The 21,938-nt window shown below is 34.0% G+C and overlaps 1 protein-coding gene across 3 annotated transcripts in view; it reads right to left on the bottom strand.

Moving 5' to 3' along the window:
- LOC127844809 (T-cell immunoglobulin and mucin domain-containing protein 2-like) overlaps positions 1-21,938 on the bottom strand; it is a 102,824-nt gene that overhangs the window by 32,663 nt on the left and 48,223 nt on the right. The window contains exon 1 of one of the 3 annotated variants that reach the window (XM_052375315.1): positions 17,751-17,878. The exons of the other annotated variants lie outside the window; for them this stretch is intronic. Coding sequence (XP_052231275.1) covers positions 17,751-17,790 — 40 coding nt within the window. The 5' untranslated portion in view covers positions 17,791-17,878. Of the gene's footprint in view, positions 1-17,750; positions 17,879-21,938 lie in introns of those variants that run through there. 3 annotated transcript variants of the gene reach the window in all.

A 21,938-nucleotide genomic window follows, 5' to 3' on the forward strand; every position in this document is an offset into this window, starting at 1 on the left:
ACGTTTGAACATCGCCCCCGCCCCCTTTTAAGAACGCTCGTATGGCAGACATTTTTCAAACGAAATTCAGACTGGTTTAAATCTGGTTTAAAACCGTACTTCGCGCTTAAATAATTCTTTAAAAGTCAATACTAACAGTGACTGCAGTCGCATGGTTCCCTGTCAACATGTACGCGCAAAGCTTACACCAAAAAGCCAATATTTACTCGGGACACAAGTCTCGTATAACAACACGCACCTGCTGTATAAAATTTACAATTACAATTTCCGGTTCATTCGCATTCTACTTTCGGAATAGATATGCTTTTAGAAAATGATTTAATTAAATGAAAAATAGTCTTACTGGTCAGAAAATTCATTTTTAACATCAGCTTTTTTTCACTCGTCCTGTAGGACGAGAGCTTTAGGGAAATTCACTCGTCCTTTCAAGATTTCACTCGTCAATACGAGCGGACGAGTGGAATTTTTGTCCCCTGTACCCCATATATTTTCTTTGTCCTTTTACAAATTACTTTTATACTTTGCATACATGTACTTCTTTACCAACATGACCCTTATCTATAAACAAGAGCAGACAACTGTATCAAGCATTTTGACAGAATTATTGCCCCTTTTATACTTAGAATATGCATATTATTGATAAATCTATGTTAAAGTTTGCATACCACCTTAAATATTTTCTATGTCCTTTGACTTATTGTTTTCATATTTTGCATACTTCATTACCAACATGATCCCAATCTATAAACAAGAGCAGACAACTGAATCAAGCATTTTGACAGAATTATTAACCTTTTATACTTAGAATATGCATATTATTAATAAATCTATGTTAAGGTTTGCATACCACCTCAAATATTTTCTATGTCCTTTGCCATATTGCTTTCATATTTTGCATACTTCTTTACCAACATGATCCCAATCTATAAACAAGAGCAGAAAACTGTATCAAGCATTTGACAGAATTATTGCCCCTTTTATACTTAGATAATTGAACATTTTGCTTAAATTGCCATAACTTCTTTATTTATGATCACATTTGATTCATACTTTGACAAAACAACACTTACCTGACATACCACAATGCACTGCACCCAAACTATCCCCCATGCCCCACCCCATAATCCCCCCCCCCAATTTTATTTTTATAATTATTTTTGAAACTTCATCTTTTAAATTACCACCAACCCACATAAACCACCCGTCTCCATGATGGCTTACATTAACCTGTCAAGCACTCGAAATCTCTTAAGACAATAGTTACGGTCAATCTCAACCATGCATGGCCGCATTACCAACCCTGGGGCGCCCCCTGGGTCAAACATGCGGCATGGGAATACGCGTCGGCCTCTGCCGCACCATTTTTTACCAATTGACTTCAAATTAATACTTAAGATTTCTTATGACAACACAGTGTCTCGACCATCCATGTTCACATTACCCACCCCAGGGCCCCGCCCACTTTGGTGGTAAAGATCCCAAGCTATTTCAGCATAATTAAAATCCAAGCCATTTTTGTGGTCAAGCACCGAGCTTTCTCACCATAATTAAAATCCAAGCCAGTTTGGTGGCAGAGACCCCGAGCTATTTCAGCATAATTAAAATCCAAGTCAGGTTAGTGGTCAAGATCCTGAACTTTTTCGGTATAATTAAAATCCAAGCCAGTTTGGTGGTCAATTTTTGTGGTAAAGACCCCGAGCTTTCTAACCATAATTAAAATCCAAGCCAGTTTGGTTGCGGAGACCCCGAGCTATTTCAGCATAATAAAAATCCAAGTCAGTTTAGTGGTCAAGATCCTGAACTATTTCGGTATAAATTATAATTAAAATCCAGGCCAGTTTGGTGATCAAGACCCCAAGCTTTTTCAGCATAATTAAAATCCTAGCCAGTTTTGTGGGGGAGACCCTGAGGTATTTCAGCATATTTAAAATCCAAGTCAGTTTAGTGGTCAAGATCCTGAACTATTTCGGTATTATTAAAATCAAGGCCAGTTTGGTGGTCAAGAACCCGAGCTTTTTTAGCATAATTAAAATCCTAGCCAGTTTCATGGCCGAGACCTCGAGCTATTTCCGCATATTTAAAATCCAAGCCAGTTTGGTGGTGAAGATCCTGAACTATTTCGGCATAATTAAAATCAAAGCCAGTTTGATGGTCAAGATCCTGAGCTATTTCAGCATAATTAAAATGCAAGCCAGTTTGGTGGTCGAAAACCCGAACTATGAGCATAATTCAAATCCAAGCCAGTTTGGTGGTAAAGATCCCAAGCTTTTTCAGCATAATAAAAATCCAAGCCAGGTTGGTGGTCAAGATCCTGAGCTATTTCAGCATAATTTAATTCTAAGCCAGTTTGGTGGTCATGACCCCCGAGTTATTTCAGCATAATTAAAATCCAAGCCGTTTTGGTGGTCAAGACCCCAAGCTATTTTAGCATATATTTTTTTGGCATAATTTTTTCTTACCCAATTGTTTTCGTACACACATTTTTTTCGTACCCATTTTTTTCTGTTTTTTGACAGAATAATGCCCCCTTTTATAGTTAGAAAATTGAAAATTTGGGTAAATTTTGTGTTCAGGTCTACTCTTATCCTATTTGTGTTAAGGTCTACTCGTATCCTAAAGTATCAAAGCTATATCGTCTACTTAATGTTATAAGTCATGTAACTGACATTTTTAAACATTTTATTTCTTTCCCATTTTTTTTTTTTATTAAGGTGACATACATCAACTGTTTAATAATATTAAGTCTACCTTTTTGGTAAAAATATTGTTTTTACCAAATTTTCAAAATTGACATTACGGACACATGTCATTTGCTGAATGAAAAAGTAGCATAACTGACATTTAGTTAAATTTTCAGGAGAAGGAAAAACTTCTTTATTGAAATAAAATAGGGATACTTACAGAGTGAAACAAACACATGGGATATTTTCAGATTTGAATACTGGTATTTTACGCATCTTTAGGCAGTTCTGTGTACCAAGGATAAATACAATATTTAAACATTCATGTACAATGCACAATACTAAAAACCTGAATTGTAACTGTAATGTGTTTCAGATTCAGAGATGTCTGTGTTGTTTCTAAGTTCATGTGAAAAATTAAGTTTATATGTTTATAGGTTTAAAATTGCAAATTTTCCTCTTACTTGCCCTTGTATTTCAAGATAGAATACTTTCCTTCCCAGAGGAAAGAGATCTGGGTTTGAATCCCAGTGGGGGCTTCAGAGGATGATTCATTTTAAGAAAAATGAATATATTTGCTTTACTTTGTCTCTAACTTAACCAAATAACTCTGACAATGCCTTTACAAGTATGCAGTTTTTGATAATTCAATTATGCAAGAAACATGTATAATTTTAGGGTAGACTTAGACAGCAAACTAAGAATTGGCATCCATTTTAGTTTTTTAAGTCAATACAACAATAAATGCATATAGGAACACATATTTAAATTAAAAATGCAACAATCAGAGGACATAATCAATTAAATAGTAAATGACTACTTTAAATATTTTTTAGCACTGTTTGTTTTTCAGAGATTTGTAAATATGACGTTTTATGTTCTTCCCATTGAACTAATGCAATATGTGCTTTGGAACTGGAATCATATAGTGTTGGAAAGCTGATGGTTCACGTCCAGAGGGTCCTTGCTTCCGGAAAGCTGAAAATTGTATATGATCTCCCCACTCATTCCATCCCGCGAAACCCTTAAGGTGTCGCAAGTCTAGTATGGAATGAGTGCTGTATTGGACGTCATCATTGATGACGTTCAATCGAACGAATGATAAAGGGGGCTAAGTTTCGTTAAGTTGAGGCATATAGCCGCGATTTGGGTCTCTTGAATACTGGCCTAGCACGTTTGCTGAAATTTGACATGTATATGGACAAGAATGCGATCTACCTGTTGGCGTAGGCGTTATACCTGGGAAAAATCAGGTTTTCGAGTATTTTGCGTTTAAATATTTTTTATGGGAAAGGGCACGCGCGCGTGACGTCATGAAAAGCGCTTAGGCTAGCTTCCATCTTGCTACGAAACAAAGAAACTGACGTTACGCGTTATTAATTCAGTTAGGCGTTTAATCGATAAACAAAGGCGTAATAATTGTGTTTGAATATCAATCGGTAGTACACATGCATGTCTTTTGTGCACATTGTGGTTTTTTAATGAACATGACATAAATCTATGTTATTCAACGTATTGAGTGCGACGAGTTAAAGAAAGGTTTACACGGCTAGGCTTTCCGAGATAAATGTAAGTACACCCTGGTATTAGAATGGTATTCTATTTATCCGATAATATCTTGAATATAAATGATATTCAGACAATTACATTATTACGGTTTAATAATTTATTATTTAATCAATAAATAAACGCAAGCAGCAAATCAATTAATTTCGTTTGTAGTGGAAACCGAAAGTAAACAAACCAACCTTCAAAATGGCTGACGACATAGCAACGTAGGAATTAACGCTCAGAAATTATTTACAAAATAAGATCATCAGAAATGATGTAAAGTGAACGCTAATTCGCTGTTTTGTAGATAAGTATACGATCTATTGAAAAACCATAACATTTGACATAAAAACACCCGCGGATATGGAAATCTTCAGCGTAACGAAATAGCAGACATCACACGGTGTCTCATCTGATTCTACGCTGTTTGCCAAGGCCGATAATGAATGGAAATGCACAAACTCAGTAACTGGCAAGCATATAAGCATTAGTAGGTTGTTTCGTGATTATTTAGAAACGACTACATAATTCTTTTGGTTCAGCCAGTGCAACTTTACAGAAATAAGTATAAAAAGTTTCTACACCTGACAACAATGTGCCAACTTAATACAAGGTAAGTTGTTTACATTATTTAAAATATTGCAAGCTTACAGTATACAACAATAAACAGCTGGTACAATGTAATGTCATCATTTTAATTTTAATAAGCTCGTGGTTAATTACCCTTTTTAATCTTATGGATCAATGCATCTCTAACACCTTCAATTGACTTGTTCGTGAAAAATATACACCCTCAGTGCATGTTATCCCATACACCATCACTCACTTACTAAGGCTCGATTGATCATACTCGGCTTGGGTACTACTTACCGGTACATGTACCCCGGGTACTCTTCATTTTACTTACATGTACCCCGGGTACGGTAAATAAACTTAAACATACCCGCAAATATTAGATTGTATCTGATTTGTATATCCGCCAAAAATCCGATGTCGTTAACAGTGGTCTCTGGAAGCACCGGCAGCCGGCGATTTCACCGGTTACATTCAATCTAGATGCAGGCTACTTTTCCCCAAAATATCAATTGAAATGGTGCAAATGCACATGTTTTATTGCTTAATCGCCGGCTACTTTGAAAATATAACTGGCTTCTCAGATGTTTCTGGAGAACACTGCGTTAAACATGCTACCGATTAACGTAAAACAATATTGTTTACCTTAAACAAACTTCTCTTTTAAAAAATCAGCATCAACATGCGTTTTAGTATGAGTGTTGAGAGGACGCCGTAGGAATAAGCAAGTAATCAAGAATACGTCTCTGTTTCTGCTTTTATTTCCTTCATGTATAATGACGATAAGGATTGACGACTAACATTGACGACAATGATTACAAGCATTGACGACTAACGTTGACGACAAGCATTGGCAACTAGATGTAACATTGACCATTCTCTACAATAAATGAAATTAACAATAAAAAATGAGTAATAAGATTATAGTACAACAGATATGCTATTCAAAGTATAATATAATAGCATACACTCATTAGAATAAAAGGTTTCATAAATAACAATTTGAAACATTTTCAATAAATATCGAAATATCTTATACAATATTTTTTACACAGCATTAATTAATTGTTAAAACATAATATAAAGACAGAATATGGTGTTCCCCATTTAACGGACCTTGCAAACCAAATAATGTTTCTTTTAAAAAATCTATGACGGTAAAAAGTGAACGTGCGATGTTGCGGAAAATATTATACTTGACGACGTCATACAATGACGCGACTTTAAACAATTTAAGATTTAAAATTAAATCACATTATTGATTTTAACAATGAGTTTTGATAATATAAATGCCATTTAACAGAAAATTGACATAACAATTTGAAACATTTTCAATAAATATCGAAATATCTTATACAATATTAATTACACAGCATTAATTAATTGTTAAAACATAATATAAAGACAGAATATGGTGTTCCCCATTTAACGGACCTTGCAAACCAAATAATGTTTCTTTTAAAAAATCTATGACGGTAAAAAGTGAACGTGCGATGTCGCGGAAAATATTATACTTGACGACGTCATACAATGACGCGACTTTAAACAATTTAAGATTTAAAATTAAATCACATTATTGATTTTAACAATGAGTTTTGATAATATAAATGCCATTTAACAGAAAATTGACATAAATGTAAACATAATTAATTTTGACAAAATAGCCGACAACAACCGATTTAGTGTTAAAAAATTCCCGCGTACGTTTTAGTATATTTACCGTACCCAGGGTATGAGCCTTACTAACTGTATTATTATTATATCTCACCGACTACAAGGTACCTTTACCTTGTTGTGTTTATCAACCTGGAATTTATGTAAAATCCGGCTAATTAGTAACAGATGTGATACACTGAGATAAAGATATTGCCTTAGTCCTTATGTATTTGAGGCTGTTTCCATAAATAATTAAGAAGTAACTTTTTACAGCTTTTTAAAGATTTTTTTAAAAATAAATAACTCAGAAAAAAGTTTATCAATTACAGAATAATTATTGATTTAATATAAAATGGCTCTTTTGTAATGTTTAAATGCTACAATTTTTAATCGACCAGTAAAGACCAGTAATAACCAGTATTGACCGGTTTTAACCGGGTATTGACTGCCGGCCCGGTCAATACTCAATTGACCGGTCAATATGCCAACCCTGCATTGAAACCTAATATGCATTTATCTATTATTATTTGGGGACAAATAATTTTACTGTGTGAAGACCCTACATAAAAATGCTGATTTTTTTCTTACTTGGTTCCTGGCGACACACATTTTCAAGTCTATTTCATTAAATTTGGCATAGATATTTATAAAAATGGCATCATATGAACCAGTAGTCATAGTATAAGCAACATTGAAGCCTAATATGCATTCATCTATTATTAATTGGGCACAAATAATTTTACTGTGTGAAGACCCTACATAAAAATGCTGATTTCTTTCTTACTTGGTACTTGGCGACACACATTTTCAAGTCTTTTTCATTAAATTTGGCATAGATATTTTAATAAATGGCATCGTATGAACCAGTAGTCATAGTATAAGCAACATTGAAGCCTAATATGCATTCATCTATTATTATTTGGGCACAAACAATTTTACCGTGTGAAGATCCTACATAAAAATGCTGATTTTTTTCTTATTTGTTACCTGGCGACACACATTTTCAAGTCTATTTCATTAAATTTGGCATAGATATTTATAAAAATGGCATCGTATGAACCAGTAGTCATAGTATAAGCAACATTGAAGCCTAATATGCATTCATCTATTATTATTTGGGCACAAATAATTTTACCGTGTGAAGACCCTACATAAAAATGCTGATTTTTTTCTTACTTGGTACCTGGCGACACACATTTTCAATTCTATTTCATTAAATTTGGCATATATGTTAATAAAAATGGCATTGTATGAACATATCGTCATAGTATAAGCAACATTGAAGCCTAATATGCATTCATCTATTATTATTTGGGAACAAATAATTTTACCGTGTGAAGACCCTACATAAAAATGCGGATTTTTTTCTTACTTGGTACCTGGCGAATCACATTTTCAAGTCTATTTCATTAAATTTGGCATAGATATTTATAAAAATGGTATCATATGAACCATTAGTCATAGTATTAGCAACATTGAAGCCTAATATGCATTCATCTATTCTTATTTGGGCACAAATAATTTTACTGTGTGAAGACCCTACATAAAAATGCTGATTTTTTTCTTACTTGGTACCTGGCGACACACATTTTCAAGTCTATTTCATTAAATTTGGCATAGATATTTATAAAAATGGCATCGTATGAACCAGTAGTCATAGTATAAGCAACATTGAAGCCTAATATGCATTCATCTATTATTATTTGGGCACAAATAATTTTACTGTGTGAAGACCCTACATAAAAATGCTGATTTTTTTCTTATTTGGTACCTGGCGACACACATTTTCAAGTCTATTTCATTAAATTTGGCATAGATATTTATAAAAATGGCATCGTATGAACCAGTAGTCATAGTATAAGCAACATTGAAGCCTAATATGCATTCATCTATTATTATTTGTGCACAAATAATTTAACCGTGTGAAGACCCTAGATAAAAATGCTGATTTTTTTCTTACTTGGTACCTGGCAATAGACATTTTCATGTCTATTTCATTAAATTTGGCATAGATATTTATAAAAATGGCATCGTATGAACCAGTCGTCATAGTATAAGCAACATTGAGGCCTAATATGCATTCATCTATTATTATTTTGGGCACAAATAATTTTACCGTGTGAAGACCCTACATAAAAATGCTGATTTTTTTCTTACTTGGTATCTTGCGACACACATTTTCAAGTCTTTTTCATTAAATTTGGCATATACATGTATATTAATAAAAATGGCATTGTATGAACATGTCGTCATAGTATAAGCAGAGAAGCATAATAGGCATTCATCTATTATAATTTGGGCTCATACAATTTTACAGTGTTAGCACCATATATCAAGTTGCAGATTTTTTAAATATTCGCCACATACCCAAAGGCATTTTCATTAATATCTCAGAAAAATAGACCTATATATTAATACACATGGCATCTAAAGAACATTTTATCATAGTTAAACATGGTTCCCAGCCAACCTGGAAATCAGGGAAAACCTGGAAAAAGACTTTCACTTTCACTAACGCCCAGTACAAATATATGGACAGAATGATTTTTTCACTTACCGGTATGTGGGTGTATGTTGGCTCTACTTCACAAGATACAGTCATTGTAGTTTAATTGAAAAACGCATCTTACAATGTGAGATGAGTTCTGGGTTCAAGCCCCAGCAGTGCCCTATCATGTGTGATATACAGAGCCATTATGATTAAATATACACAGTTATCTTTTTAAACAATACAATTAAATATAAGGAATAATGTTAAAGGGGCATTGCTGCTTAGCCATTTTTGGGATTGTATTGTGATTTTTGGCCAAATTTGACACTGAATAACAGGGTTTATATACATCCCAAGCATAAATGCTTCTAAATTTGTAAAAAGAAACAAGTCGAAGTGTGCAGAATATTAAAAATTTGCAATTTTCTGATGTCTAAAGGTCATTAAATGCCACTTAAAGTTTACATTTTTTGTACAAAATGACCTATTTTGTGCTGTCCATTATTGGTTAATGTTTTACGCCGTCAGGTCCAAAAACGCTAATTCTGTAGCTTGTTTGGACTATATAAATCTATAATGTGGCCAAGTTTCAGCAGATTCGACCCAGTGGTTCTGATTTTATACACCGTGCCTAGCTTTTATTAGTCCACTACCGGTTTCACCGGAGGGGACTTATGGTTTGCGCTCTGTGGGTCCGTCAGTCAGTCACACTTTTCTGAATCCTGCGATAACTTTAAAAGTTCTTAATATTTTTTCATGAAACTTGAAACATGGATAGATGGCAATAAGCACATTATTCACGTGATTTCATTTTGTTCCTACGTCAAAAATTCTGGTTTCAATGGCAATAAATAAAAACATAAAATAAATTCTGACAATGGTGGAGCCGGTAGGGGACAAATTTGCTTGACAATAGTCTTGTTGAGTATTACTCACCGACTTATGCATATACGCTCGGCTGTTTTCGGAGAATACCTGAGGTATTGGGTGGCAGGGGATATATCAGTGAAAGGGGGGTCCATGAAAATTACATATCTTTAGGGTAGGTGTTACCTATGGTCTTTAAAAATCAATTAGGTATTTATAAGATGTATTTCTTGTGTTAGGTTGTAGAAAGAATGTCTCAAAATTTTGGAAAAAAACATTACAACTAGCCACAGCTCCCTAGCAAGGAAATTTTGAATCTTCAAAAAGGAGGTTTTCACTTTTGTCGGAAGTCAATATTTCACGCTGCAGAAACAGAACAAAATTTTGAAGGTAAATTGTGAAAAATCTAAACGTATGGGAGACACTTTTCTAGGCAAATAAACAAAGCACAGGGATGAAATTAGTGAGTAATGTAGCCAAAACTAGGATTGCATTCTGTTTGAATGTTCTGTGCATGCCATGAAATGGGTCAAATTTCTCAATTTTTCATTAAAAATGAGGTGGGTGGGGGGAAAGATCAAGGGCCATAGTTTCACAAGTGAAGAAGCCAGCCTTGTCTTTGGTTGTATTTTCAATGTATATTGCCTATGCTATGACACTGACACAAAAAGGCTTTCTTGTGTCACTTTCTGTTTTGATGCAATGGATTTGACTGTTTGCGGCCTTTCGGAACTCGAAATTTGGTCAAAAATATATCCCCTGCCCCCTTAATTGTCATAGCCAGCTCATCGCGTCGTGTCGTGTCTTTTCGCCATCCGGCGTCCGCCATGCTAAAACCTTAACATTGACCCATTGTACCCACAATTTTCGTACCCACATTTTTTTTCGTAACCAAAATTTTCGTACCCACATTTGTTTAGTACCCAAAATTTGTGTTCCCACATTTTCTTACCCAAAATTTTTGAATCCAAATTTGTTTAGTTCCCACTCATTCCATCCCGCGAAACCCCTTAAGGTGTCGCAACTCTAGTAACAAACAGACAGGGCAAAAACAATATGTCCCCAAGTATAGACTGGGGGAACATACGAATATTTTCTTCACATTTCTTAAAATGACAAGAATATCTTTCGCCTTTACAATGATGTACTCTTCGTGATACATTAAGTACCGTATGCTTGATTTATTGGTGACAATTGGGATGCAACTCAAATTCAGAATTCTACAACATCTCTTGAAATAAAACAAGGAGTCCACCGATATCGGACTCGAACACATTGCCACTCAAAACTTCTTACTGGACAAGTTACTATGACTGTAAGCATTTATCCTCTCAAGGGACGGACATAATGAGTAAAAATGATGCCAAAATACCCTTACTTTTACAACCATATTATTTGTAATTCATTGTTTCGTTATTGTCGGTTTGTTTATTATTGCATTCCATACTATAGAGTTAACATTGTTAAGCTTGTGAATGAAACACAAATATGAGATAAACTCCGCTGATTTCCGGCGAATTTTGAGTTTGAGTCTTCCTTTGTCACCAAGAAAATCACAATCGTCGCCCGTTATATCAGTAAAATGAATGGTTTTAAAGGTGAGATATTGTCCTATCAAATGTAAAAATGTATATATATATATGTGCGATTGCATATATATAGACGATGTACTTTGTATCAGTCTCGAAAGAAAATCTGTATGTTTGTCTGTCTATTATGAACTTGTACTGGTCTGTTACTTGATGAAGAGATATTTCTTGAAGCGACAGTGCCGTGCTCGCACGTTAGCTAGAGTGATATGTGGACACCGCAAGCGCATATGCTGCATACAATGCTACAAGTGTGGTGTAACAGTGTCTGTAGAGCAAAACATAACGTGAAATATAAAACAGGCTGTTAGACCATACCAGTGATGTGCGCCCAGGCAGAAAAAATCACGGAACAGGCAAATCTTCAGTGAACTTTCAGTGAAACTTCAGCTGCTCAATCAGTAGAGAAACCTTATTATAGCAAGTGGGCCTCTTTTTATAACAAGGAACCCCTTTCCAACGAGTCTTATACAAAATAATTGAACTAGACGCAACGCTCAAATAACAAGAAGCATAAAATATGTAAACGGTCTATGCAAAGCGTTTTGTGGAGAAAAAAAACGGTTTAAAAAAAACTTGAACTTCACATTTTGCATAGAGTTACTCACAAAACATTTTACAGTAAATAAAAGTTAACGCCACTTGAATTAAAGCAAAATGAAATGCTATGCTTTATTATTAAAAATAGAATGCATCTGGAGTACATTGCTGCATATTTTTATACCGAAACAATTATGAACAAATTCAACAACAGGGCATACCAGTACCTTTCATATTAGTCAACACTGTAAGAATACTAAACAGAAGGAACCGTTATTGGGGCACTTACATAAAAAGTATCATCATAACACTGCTTGTTACTCGTGTGCTAATGCCACAGTGAAAAGTCGTTGACATGAATGGAAAACGCTCATCGGAGATATATTGTTTGCGAATGAAGAATCTGGATGCAAGTGGTTAAATGCAGTAACGGACTACATTCTTCAATATACGTATATTATGTTACCTATGGGGCGAATTGCAGAAGCCAATCGCCCCAAAAACTAACTTGCGTATAAAATGAAATATTGCAAATGTATTTGCTGCAATAAAAACACACTGTTTTACATTTAAGTGAAACAAAAACACGTTCAGTGTTTTGCACGTAAAGCACTATGAAAAAGAACAATGTATTTAGCAACTAATTGACCCTTCTCAATGAAACATACTTTGATCGTTGCGAGTGAGAAACCTCAGTTTAGTTTTGGTTTGTGGGACTTTGTTTTTTAACAATGTGTTTGTCTACTACGCGCGTTTAAGACCTCGTCATTATGCACTTTTCCATAAATAAAGAACCACATTGTATAATAAGATTTCTTTGTTGGTAATGAAACTGAAGGTCAACTGTGTGTATGTTTTAACTGCAAACAGAAGAACATTAGTCACTCGTCTATGATCTTGAAATATATATATTTTAAACATTATCGACATCCGGTGCTAAAGATGTTGCTTCCATCGATACAAAAAGTTAAAATTGTGTTTTTAGAGGCGTTATCATGTTTAATGCATAAATGGTCAATAAAATATCAACATGTAGTTTAATGTGTCAATATAAGATTAATACATTTGTTAACTTAATTTTGTTTATAAGGATATGCTTTAAATACTTCATTTAAACATTCTTAGTTTAAAAGTTAAAACGCATTGCTGACAAAAGCAACATAGCAAATTGTGATTATGTCAAAAGTTGAAAATCATTGTTGACAATAGAAACATAGCAAATTGTGATTATGTTAAAAGTTGAAACTTATTGTTGACAAAAGAAACATAGCCAATTGTTATTATGTAAGTTTTATTGCCGTCTTTAATCTGTAAATGTTTGATCATTACTGTATTAAAGATTCAATCATTCCTTATATAAAATATTCCCTTACAGAATAAGTGATAAGAGGCATTCCCGAGAATTTGTATTAATTAACGCGTTCTGTAAAGTATACGTGTCCCGACTGATTCAAATATAAGAATCAAAACTTCAACACACATGTTTATATAAAGTGTTCGCATTGTTTCAGAAAATTTATCTTTCCGTAAAATATGTTCATTAATGATATTTCTTAATATGAAATCAATGGTAATGATAAATTGTGTTAATTAACATTTTATTGTGTCCCGATATCTTAAATTTACGTAACACTTATATACGACTTCACAAGTATCCGAATTTCATTACGTTAGTTTTACCAAATAATGTACTAGATAAGGTTGTACACCAAACGCCGACTGCTTGTCTCAAGGAAAGAACCTGAAGTCTAAATGTCATGGATAATAAACTTAAAATGACCTCCTTAGACGATCGCTCAAATTTGGTTTATTGTCACCTTTATCTTTACTAATGGAACAGTTGTATGACACCGTGTTGGAGTGATATGAAATGACATCTAGATTGTAAATATTAAAATAATTTCAGGCATGTAGAAAGTATAAAGAGGAACGAAATGAAAATGATTTTGAGGAAAAGCATCGATCATGTTTGCGATACATCATCTGATCGTGGGGAATAATACTAGAAAGGAATATAAATTTAATGGGAGTTAATTACTTAATTGTGTACATGTTTTTCCATGTAACTGCAGTATAATCAAGCTTTGTATATGGTATTGTATAAAATGCAGAAAACACATTACAATAAATGAAATATAACAGCATTGTCATTCAAAAAAAGAGTATATTTAGTTATGTTATTTTGACTTTAAGATAATACTGTACATAATTAAACTACGAATATCCAGTGGGTCATTCTAAAGTACTTAAATTGTTTTACATACTTTGCAACATATAGGATTAAAGTAGTATAAACGTAATTTACACAACATATAGCACTCGGTTTGAAAAAAGCAGCAGTTTTTACTCACGCGTCTAATTGTATATTTTGGACATAATGTTCTTATTAACAAAAAAGCACGACCTACTGCGGTTTTAATTGACCATAAAGTAAAACGCTTCTCCGGTTACCACCATGATACGATACAGAAAAATCCTGAAACGATTCCTTTTTTATCGAATTTGAATTGTGATATACACTGTGTATCAAATAGTGCATCATATTTCAGATAATTTTCTTGTAATAATATTATTCAATTACAGTGATAATAGTAAATAGTTGGCGGAGATTTGTATTAGCTGTGTCCTAATCGTGAAATCATTTGCATTTTCAAATCAGTATAATTTGTTTCAATACACATGTTTACACATTCTACTTTTTAAACTATCAATTTGTAGATTCTTATCGGTTTCAACAACTGATTGCGCTATCTTTGAAACGCCCCAAGTGCAATACACATGATGCATTATAATGGCATTGGCATCGTTCGATAGAAGAATGTCGGCTAAAACATAAATAGCACCCTTTGACCCCGATGTGATATCCATACAATTGACAACTCGTATAATCGTTGTTTTGTAAAACAAGAAATATCTTTTAAAAAGATATACGGTGTTGATTGTGGTTTGAGTTTGTGAAAGGTTCAATAAATGAGATCAAGGATAGCGAATGTCTGTTTATGTGCAGTTCTTAGCTGCATCACATGCAGTACGAGATGTTACGCGGAGTTTTCTCGGCTTATTTTACATTATTACATATTGCTGGTCATAAACCCTAAGATACAAAACAGAAAACCAAAGAAGAATGGAAGTGAAATTAAAACATATGAGTCAACCGGCCATACGCGAAGTATCCGTACATATTTTAAATATTTATACGCGCGTTCTTCGAACAAACCTGTTTTAGCGTTTTTTCGGGCTTGCTATTTGATTCGATTATTAACAGTATCGAGAACCATCGCGCTCATGCTTAATACATTAGTAAATATGGTGGAATAATTCTTGTTTAATTAATTAAAAATAATATTTATCATGCTATTGTTGAAAACACATAAAGAATCTATTATTGACATACCATAAATATATCGCTGAATATCTTCATTGAACATCTTTCTGGTCTAAAGAAAATTCAAGTTCACCTAGTTCACGCGATAGTGTCTTTATTATATAACGATTATTTTACTGGCCACGAACTGAGGTCAGCACATAAGGTAGTCGTGAAGACGCAGCGATGACCTGTAAATAAACTCTGACATTCACAACACTGGCCGCGAACTGACCCTGCATTATATCTCGCGGGTTGAAATGCATACATTAAAGTGAGGCCACGCATCCACTGCTCTGTATACTTTTACATGTTAACATGTTGACAGAAATATGGAAGTCAGTACTAAATATGAGAACATAGCCTTTAAGTAAAAACGCTAACGCGCTAGCAATCCTCTGAAAATAAAAGGTGCACGCACAAACTGTATTGATGATGAGATTGAGTGTAAAACTGTTTTATCTATTAAGCCTTTTCATTAGAGATAAAATTGTTTCATGCTGAACACGCAGTAAAACAGTGTTACACAGACGCGGACATGTTTCCAATGTTCTGTCGGTATGCTCAAATTAGCCTATGGGATAAATGAAGTGTATTCATTCTGACCTAGCCGCGGGAAATTTTATTTGCCGAAAGCTATGCCGAAAAAAGTATACTACAACTATTGCTCGTTTAAATGTCAAATACGCAATATGTTTGAAACTTTGAGTGGGCAGATATGCTCGTGCTTTTTAATATGGAAAAAACACTAAGTTCTGTCTTTAAATAAAAATCTACATCGAAAGAAGTTAACGAAAAATGATGACATACATAGCGTATCTAGTAATTTAGAAGTCAAATGCTTTCAATGTAGCTGCATTATATGTGCCTGACTTAGATTTATTGCGATAATTACATGCAACGGGAACGTTGAGTGAAAATATTATTTCGCAAATTTTCTTGGTTTTTAGGGATTCCAATCTTACCACAATGCTTTATTGTATACCAATAACTCTTGCATAAACTTGAAATTAGATTTAGAATGTAATAGTGTTTTATATAGTTTAAGTAAAGTTGAATTATAGACATAAATGCGACATGTGAGCATATTTATAAACTGTTCAAATGATTGAATACTATGATCAGAATGCTATATTTATTCACAGAAAGAAATAACGAGCGTATTCAGCTTAAATTTGAAAACAAGCTCTTTAAATAAAAAATCGAATCAAGTATGCACCAGTTGTAGGTAGGTTACATCATAAATCATTTTTTAGGGGCGTGCCTGTCTGTTAATGATCTGTATTGTTTATTGTTAAACAATAAATGTTTAAATTATATTTTATTTTAAATTAACAGCCAAACACTTTAGGAGATCAGTTATGAGCCAATTTAATAAAGCTTTATTGTAAACAATAATATCACGTTTACAATCACTGAATTTCTTAAACTAAAACAGTATTCTTCTAAATAAAGTGCACAACGTTTTTAACTGACGCTAAATTTTTGTTTAGAACTCTTCCTTGTCAGAAGCTAAAGAAAAAATGCCCAAAATGTGCAATCATGTTAAAGCCACTTGTTTGTCATTTGAGCAATAGTCTCATAACTGGATTTCACAGTTTCGACTAGTGGTGAAGCAATCCGCCAGACGCGTCTTTGTAATAGAGTGCTATATTTGAAGTCCTTGTTGAAATACGTACTGAATGCATTTCGAGATTTAAAGACAAATCAAGGAAAGTCAACTAATTCAGTGTATCAGTGTATGTTCATTATATGTGATACTAAATACATGTCATCAAGTAAAATAAGTGGCAGCTTTTAAACACATTCTTTTCAAAACTATTTTAATTTCCAGTTGTAAACCTGAGTATTTAGTTCTTATATTGATACGTTTCATTGTTCCATCAACAATCGTATACTGTTACATTTGTGTGAAACCGTATACAGTATGATAACTATTTTAAGAATTATAACAGTTTTTATACAAATACTTCATGTTGGAAGGCTATTCAAACACAGTTCACGAATATCACAATTGAAAATCTTACCATGTGTTAATAATGTATTTGAACGCAACAAAAAACATGTTTTACAACATTCAATATGATCCGCGTCATGCTAAAGTTGGAATTATGCCTCATGGAGCCAGCGTAGCTCGAGACGACCCTTTGCAATCGCGCAGACTAGTCAAAACATACACTCTCCGCAAATGAGGCAGCGAAACATTGCGTGACTTAATAAAATTCTAAATAGGTCCATCATGTCATTACTTTAAAAAATACTTGTGCTATTCACAATGAATTAATACTTACAATATCATGTGTTTATCGTTAAACAATGTACACATTAAATATTGATTGTATTGCGTCATTTGCATATCCAGTTCAGTTTTTTACGAAGTCGACAGAAGACAAAGGCAAACAACATTATATGCAAACATTATAAGCAAATTGGCTTACGCAATGTCAGGAACAGAAGATTGATAAGTCCTAAAATCATTTCTGTCTGGTGTCTACAGCAGACTGAAGAAGCAAACTAGTTGAAATTGATATAAATTCATATCTCTAAATCAATATGCGTCAACCATTTAAAAGTTATAGGGGTCATGTCGACGTCGTCTAGAACAATCGTGATTATACAAAGTAACGGAAATTTTCAAACGAATGCAACACCTGCAAATGTAAATCGATCGTTTTGTCAATGCTCGTCCGTTATTGCTCATAAGCATACAATTGCTATGTCCTTGACAATAATATTCGCTCTTCATTGTTTAGTATACACTGACATTATCTCGTTCATATTAGTCTTATAAGAATAAGCAAACTCGACAAAAATGCAATAAAGTTAAATTACCAACCCTATGCAAAACAGATAATACATAAAATTCGACTATTGTTATAATACGAGGTTTCTCAAAATTTAACGTTGTACAAACTGTTCTTGAGCAAAGAAAACTAATTTTATTTAAATAATACAGTAGGTGTCAACTCGTTCACAATTTGCCAGTATATTTGTTTCAATAAGTATGGCAACTATTCAACCATGTGCTCTTTACTATCTTGAAATATTAGAGTTAATGCATATGAAAGAAGAACAATCTTCACTAAGCAAAAGTTAAAACTTACTTTACAGTCGCGTCATTTGAGTTATGAAAAAAATATTTTCTTCACATTTCTAAATATGAAAAATAATATCGTTCGCCTTTATAATGATGTACTCTTCGTGATACATTAACTATCGTATCTATGATTTATTGGTGACAATTGAGATGCAACTCAAATTTAGAATTCTCAAACATCACTTTAAATAAAAGAAGTAGTCCACCGATATCGAACTCGAACCAATTGCCACTCAACACTTCTGACTTGGCAAGTTACTATGACTGTAAGCATTTATCCTGCAAAAAATACCATAACTTGTATAACCATGTTCTTTGTAGTTCATTTTTTCGTTATTGTCGGTTTGCTTATCATTGCATTCCATACTTTAGAGTTTACATTGTTAAGCTTGTGGAACAAACACAATTATCAGATAAACTACGTTGATTTCCGGCGAATTTTGAGTTTGAGTCTTCCTTTTGTCACCAAGAAAATCACAATCGTATCCCGTTATATCAGTAAAATAAATCGTTTTAAAGGTGAAATATTGTTCTATCGAATGTCCAGAAAATATTATTTCAAATTTCAAATTACTTGGCTAAAACTCCATTTTGGTTTTAAAATTTATATGAGACTATGTTCTGTGCATTTCTGCATGCAAATCCTCGAAACAGATATGTAAAATGACGTAATTAGTTTGGTGTGTTATGAACATGTTCTGGAGTGTCACTTGATGAAGAAATATTTCTTGAAGCGGCTGTGCCGTGCGCTCACTAAATACGTTAGCTAGAGTGATATGTGGTTACCGAAATTGCATATGATGCATACACTGCTACGAATTTGGTGTAACGGTGTCTGTAGTAGAGGAAACATAACGTGAAATATCAAACAGGCTGTAAGACCATACTAGTGGTGTGCGACTTGGCAGGAAAAAATCAATCACGGAACAGGCAAATCTGCAGTGAACTTTCAGTGAAACTTCAGCTGAGCCATCAACAGAGAAAACTTATAATAGCATGTGGGCCCCTTGTTATTACTAGGAATCAATTTCCAAGCAGTGTTATACACAATAATTGCGCTAGACGCAATGCACGAATAACAACAAGCACACAAATATGTATACGGTCTATGCTAAGCGTTGTGTGGAAAAAACACGGTTAAAAAACTTCAAACCTCAGATTTGGCATAGAGATATTCACAACACATTTTACAGTAAATACAAAATAACGTCACTTGAATTAAAGCATAATTAAATGCTATGCTTTATTATTAAAACTACAATGCCTTTGGAGTAAATTGCTGCACATTTATATACCGAAACAATTATGAACAAATTCAACAACAGGGCATACCAGTACCTTTCATATTAGTCAACACTGTAAGAATACTAAACAGCAGGAACCGTTATTGGGGCACTTACATAAAAGTATCATCATAACACTCCGTTCCTTTGAATACGTTTTTTCCAATATGTATATCACTTCAAAGGGCTTATACAAACGATCTTTTGTATAGACCTGCCCTCACTTCTCGTTCAAGCAGGATAAGTGGACCTGCATTAAAGCTTCGCCTCCATGATGACGGCAGAGCAAACGCGAGTCTGGCTTCGGAAGAACGGCGTATTCATGAACAAAGTCATTCTTTCAAAGCCAATCTCGCGTTCGCTCGTAAATGTTCGGATATCGTAGCCGGAAATTCACATGGAATATATTGTGACACAAAAACTAATTACGAGCATTTTGTATCGCGTTAAATCTTTGTTACCAGACCACATCTAGCGTTGAAGTTTTGGCTATGGCTTTTTTTTGGTTAACTTTATCGTTCAAAATATTGTACGAAATATTGAGTGTTTATGGGATTTTAATCGACTTCTTTTGGTAGCAATTTTAAATGTTTCTTTTACAAATGAAAAGTGTACGTATACGTTGACCTAAAACGGACCAATGTCCATCAGCAAACTGGCTTTATAAAGTTTGACTATTATATTGAATGTCATTGCATTTTAGTAAAATGAATTTTGAATCAAAAAAATCCAACAGCAATAAGATTTTTTAGGGCTAGAAAAGTTTTAGTTAATGTAAAGGACATATAACGAGCCTATTAAACTCATATAATTATATTATGAAATCACAAGTTTACACATTCAACAAGAAATGTATTCATGTATATATGGATAGATGTTCAATTTGTACAGAAACCGCACGTGTTGGGGCATATCAAGACGGCAACATGATAGCCAAATAATGAACTTTGGTTGCCTCAAAAACCCAGAGACGCCGAGTGACTGCACGAGAAGTCCATATCCTTCGTGTCAACGCAACAGGAGCTGGCTAAAATTTTCGGATAATACGCACGCCCGAAGAAAGTATATATCTACTAAGGTAGCTATAGCAGCATATCACACGTTGTCTGTTGTTCCTTATCTGCAAGATCGTACAACATCAAAAAAACTGTCTTACCTTTCTCATATTACTAGAAGTAACTTTGACAAATTTGGAAGCCTCGTATAATTGTACTTGCTTAATGCATATTCCTTTTTGACATGGAAATATAAATATGTTTAATTTCTATTCACAATGTTGCGCTAGTACGGCTTCTACGTTTGCATTCAAAACGGCGATATACCCTACTGTACTCACCTGAAGTGGAGGCAGATACAGTGAACGTGTTTTCTTGGTCGTGTGTCATTGTGGATTGGCGCTCCGTAGTTAATTATAGTCGCAACGCCCCGGGAGTGCAGAAGCCAAAGTGCCTTGGGCATTTCTCGTTCGCGATGTAGTACGCAAAGGAGGATAATGTCAGTACATAAGTTGAACCTATTTAGCTTAGTATAACTGTTGGGAATCGACACATGAGCCACATGGAGTAGAATGTCTGACATTCTTGCTGAATTATTGATGCTAGTTATAGTTTTAATTGATAAGTTCGAACCTTCTTTATTGAACCAAAAACTTCAAATTATGTAAATAAATATGCTTTTTAATTGCACTCTGCTGTGTCCACACTACATTTAACCTTGTCAGTGATGATCGATACACCTCATGCAAAGGAAACGGTTCAGTAAGCCATTGATTAGTCGATAGCAAATATGCTCAATGTGTTTTCTAATGGATCAACCCACAAAGCGCGCTAACATATAGGTGGAACTTCATTTTTAAAACTGGGTCCTTAAAAATTCTCCATAAATCTAAACCATCTCTCGTAAATGTTGCAAAATGTTAGTGGTTATGACGCACCTGAAATATACGCAAAGTGAAGATAGAATTTAGAAGCAAATGGTCATAAATAATTGTCAAAAAGTCACCTTGTGTCAAGTTAGAAGGCACAGCCCAACACTGTATATAGCAGACACAAAAAAAACATGAATAAAAAAGTTTCCGTTGCAAAACGCCAGATGACCAACATTGGTGGTTAGAACCGGTTAATTGGCGCTAAAATCACAAACCAAGCGCAGTTAGAATAATAGTGCAATATGCGATAATGCCTTTAAGCATTTGGACAATAAATCCGTCGCGTGTGTTTTCCGATTCTCACCTATGGTCGGATGAA

This window comes from Dreissena polymorpha, chromosome 9, assembly GCF_020536995.1.
Source record: "Dreissena polymorpha isolate Duluth1 chromosome 9, UMN_Dpol_1.0, whole genome shotgun sequence".
NCBI lineage: Eukaryota > Metazoa > Mollusca > Bivalvia > Myida > Dreissenidae > Dreissena > Dreissena polymorpha.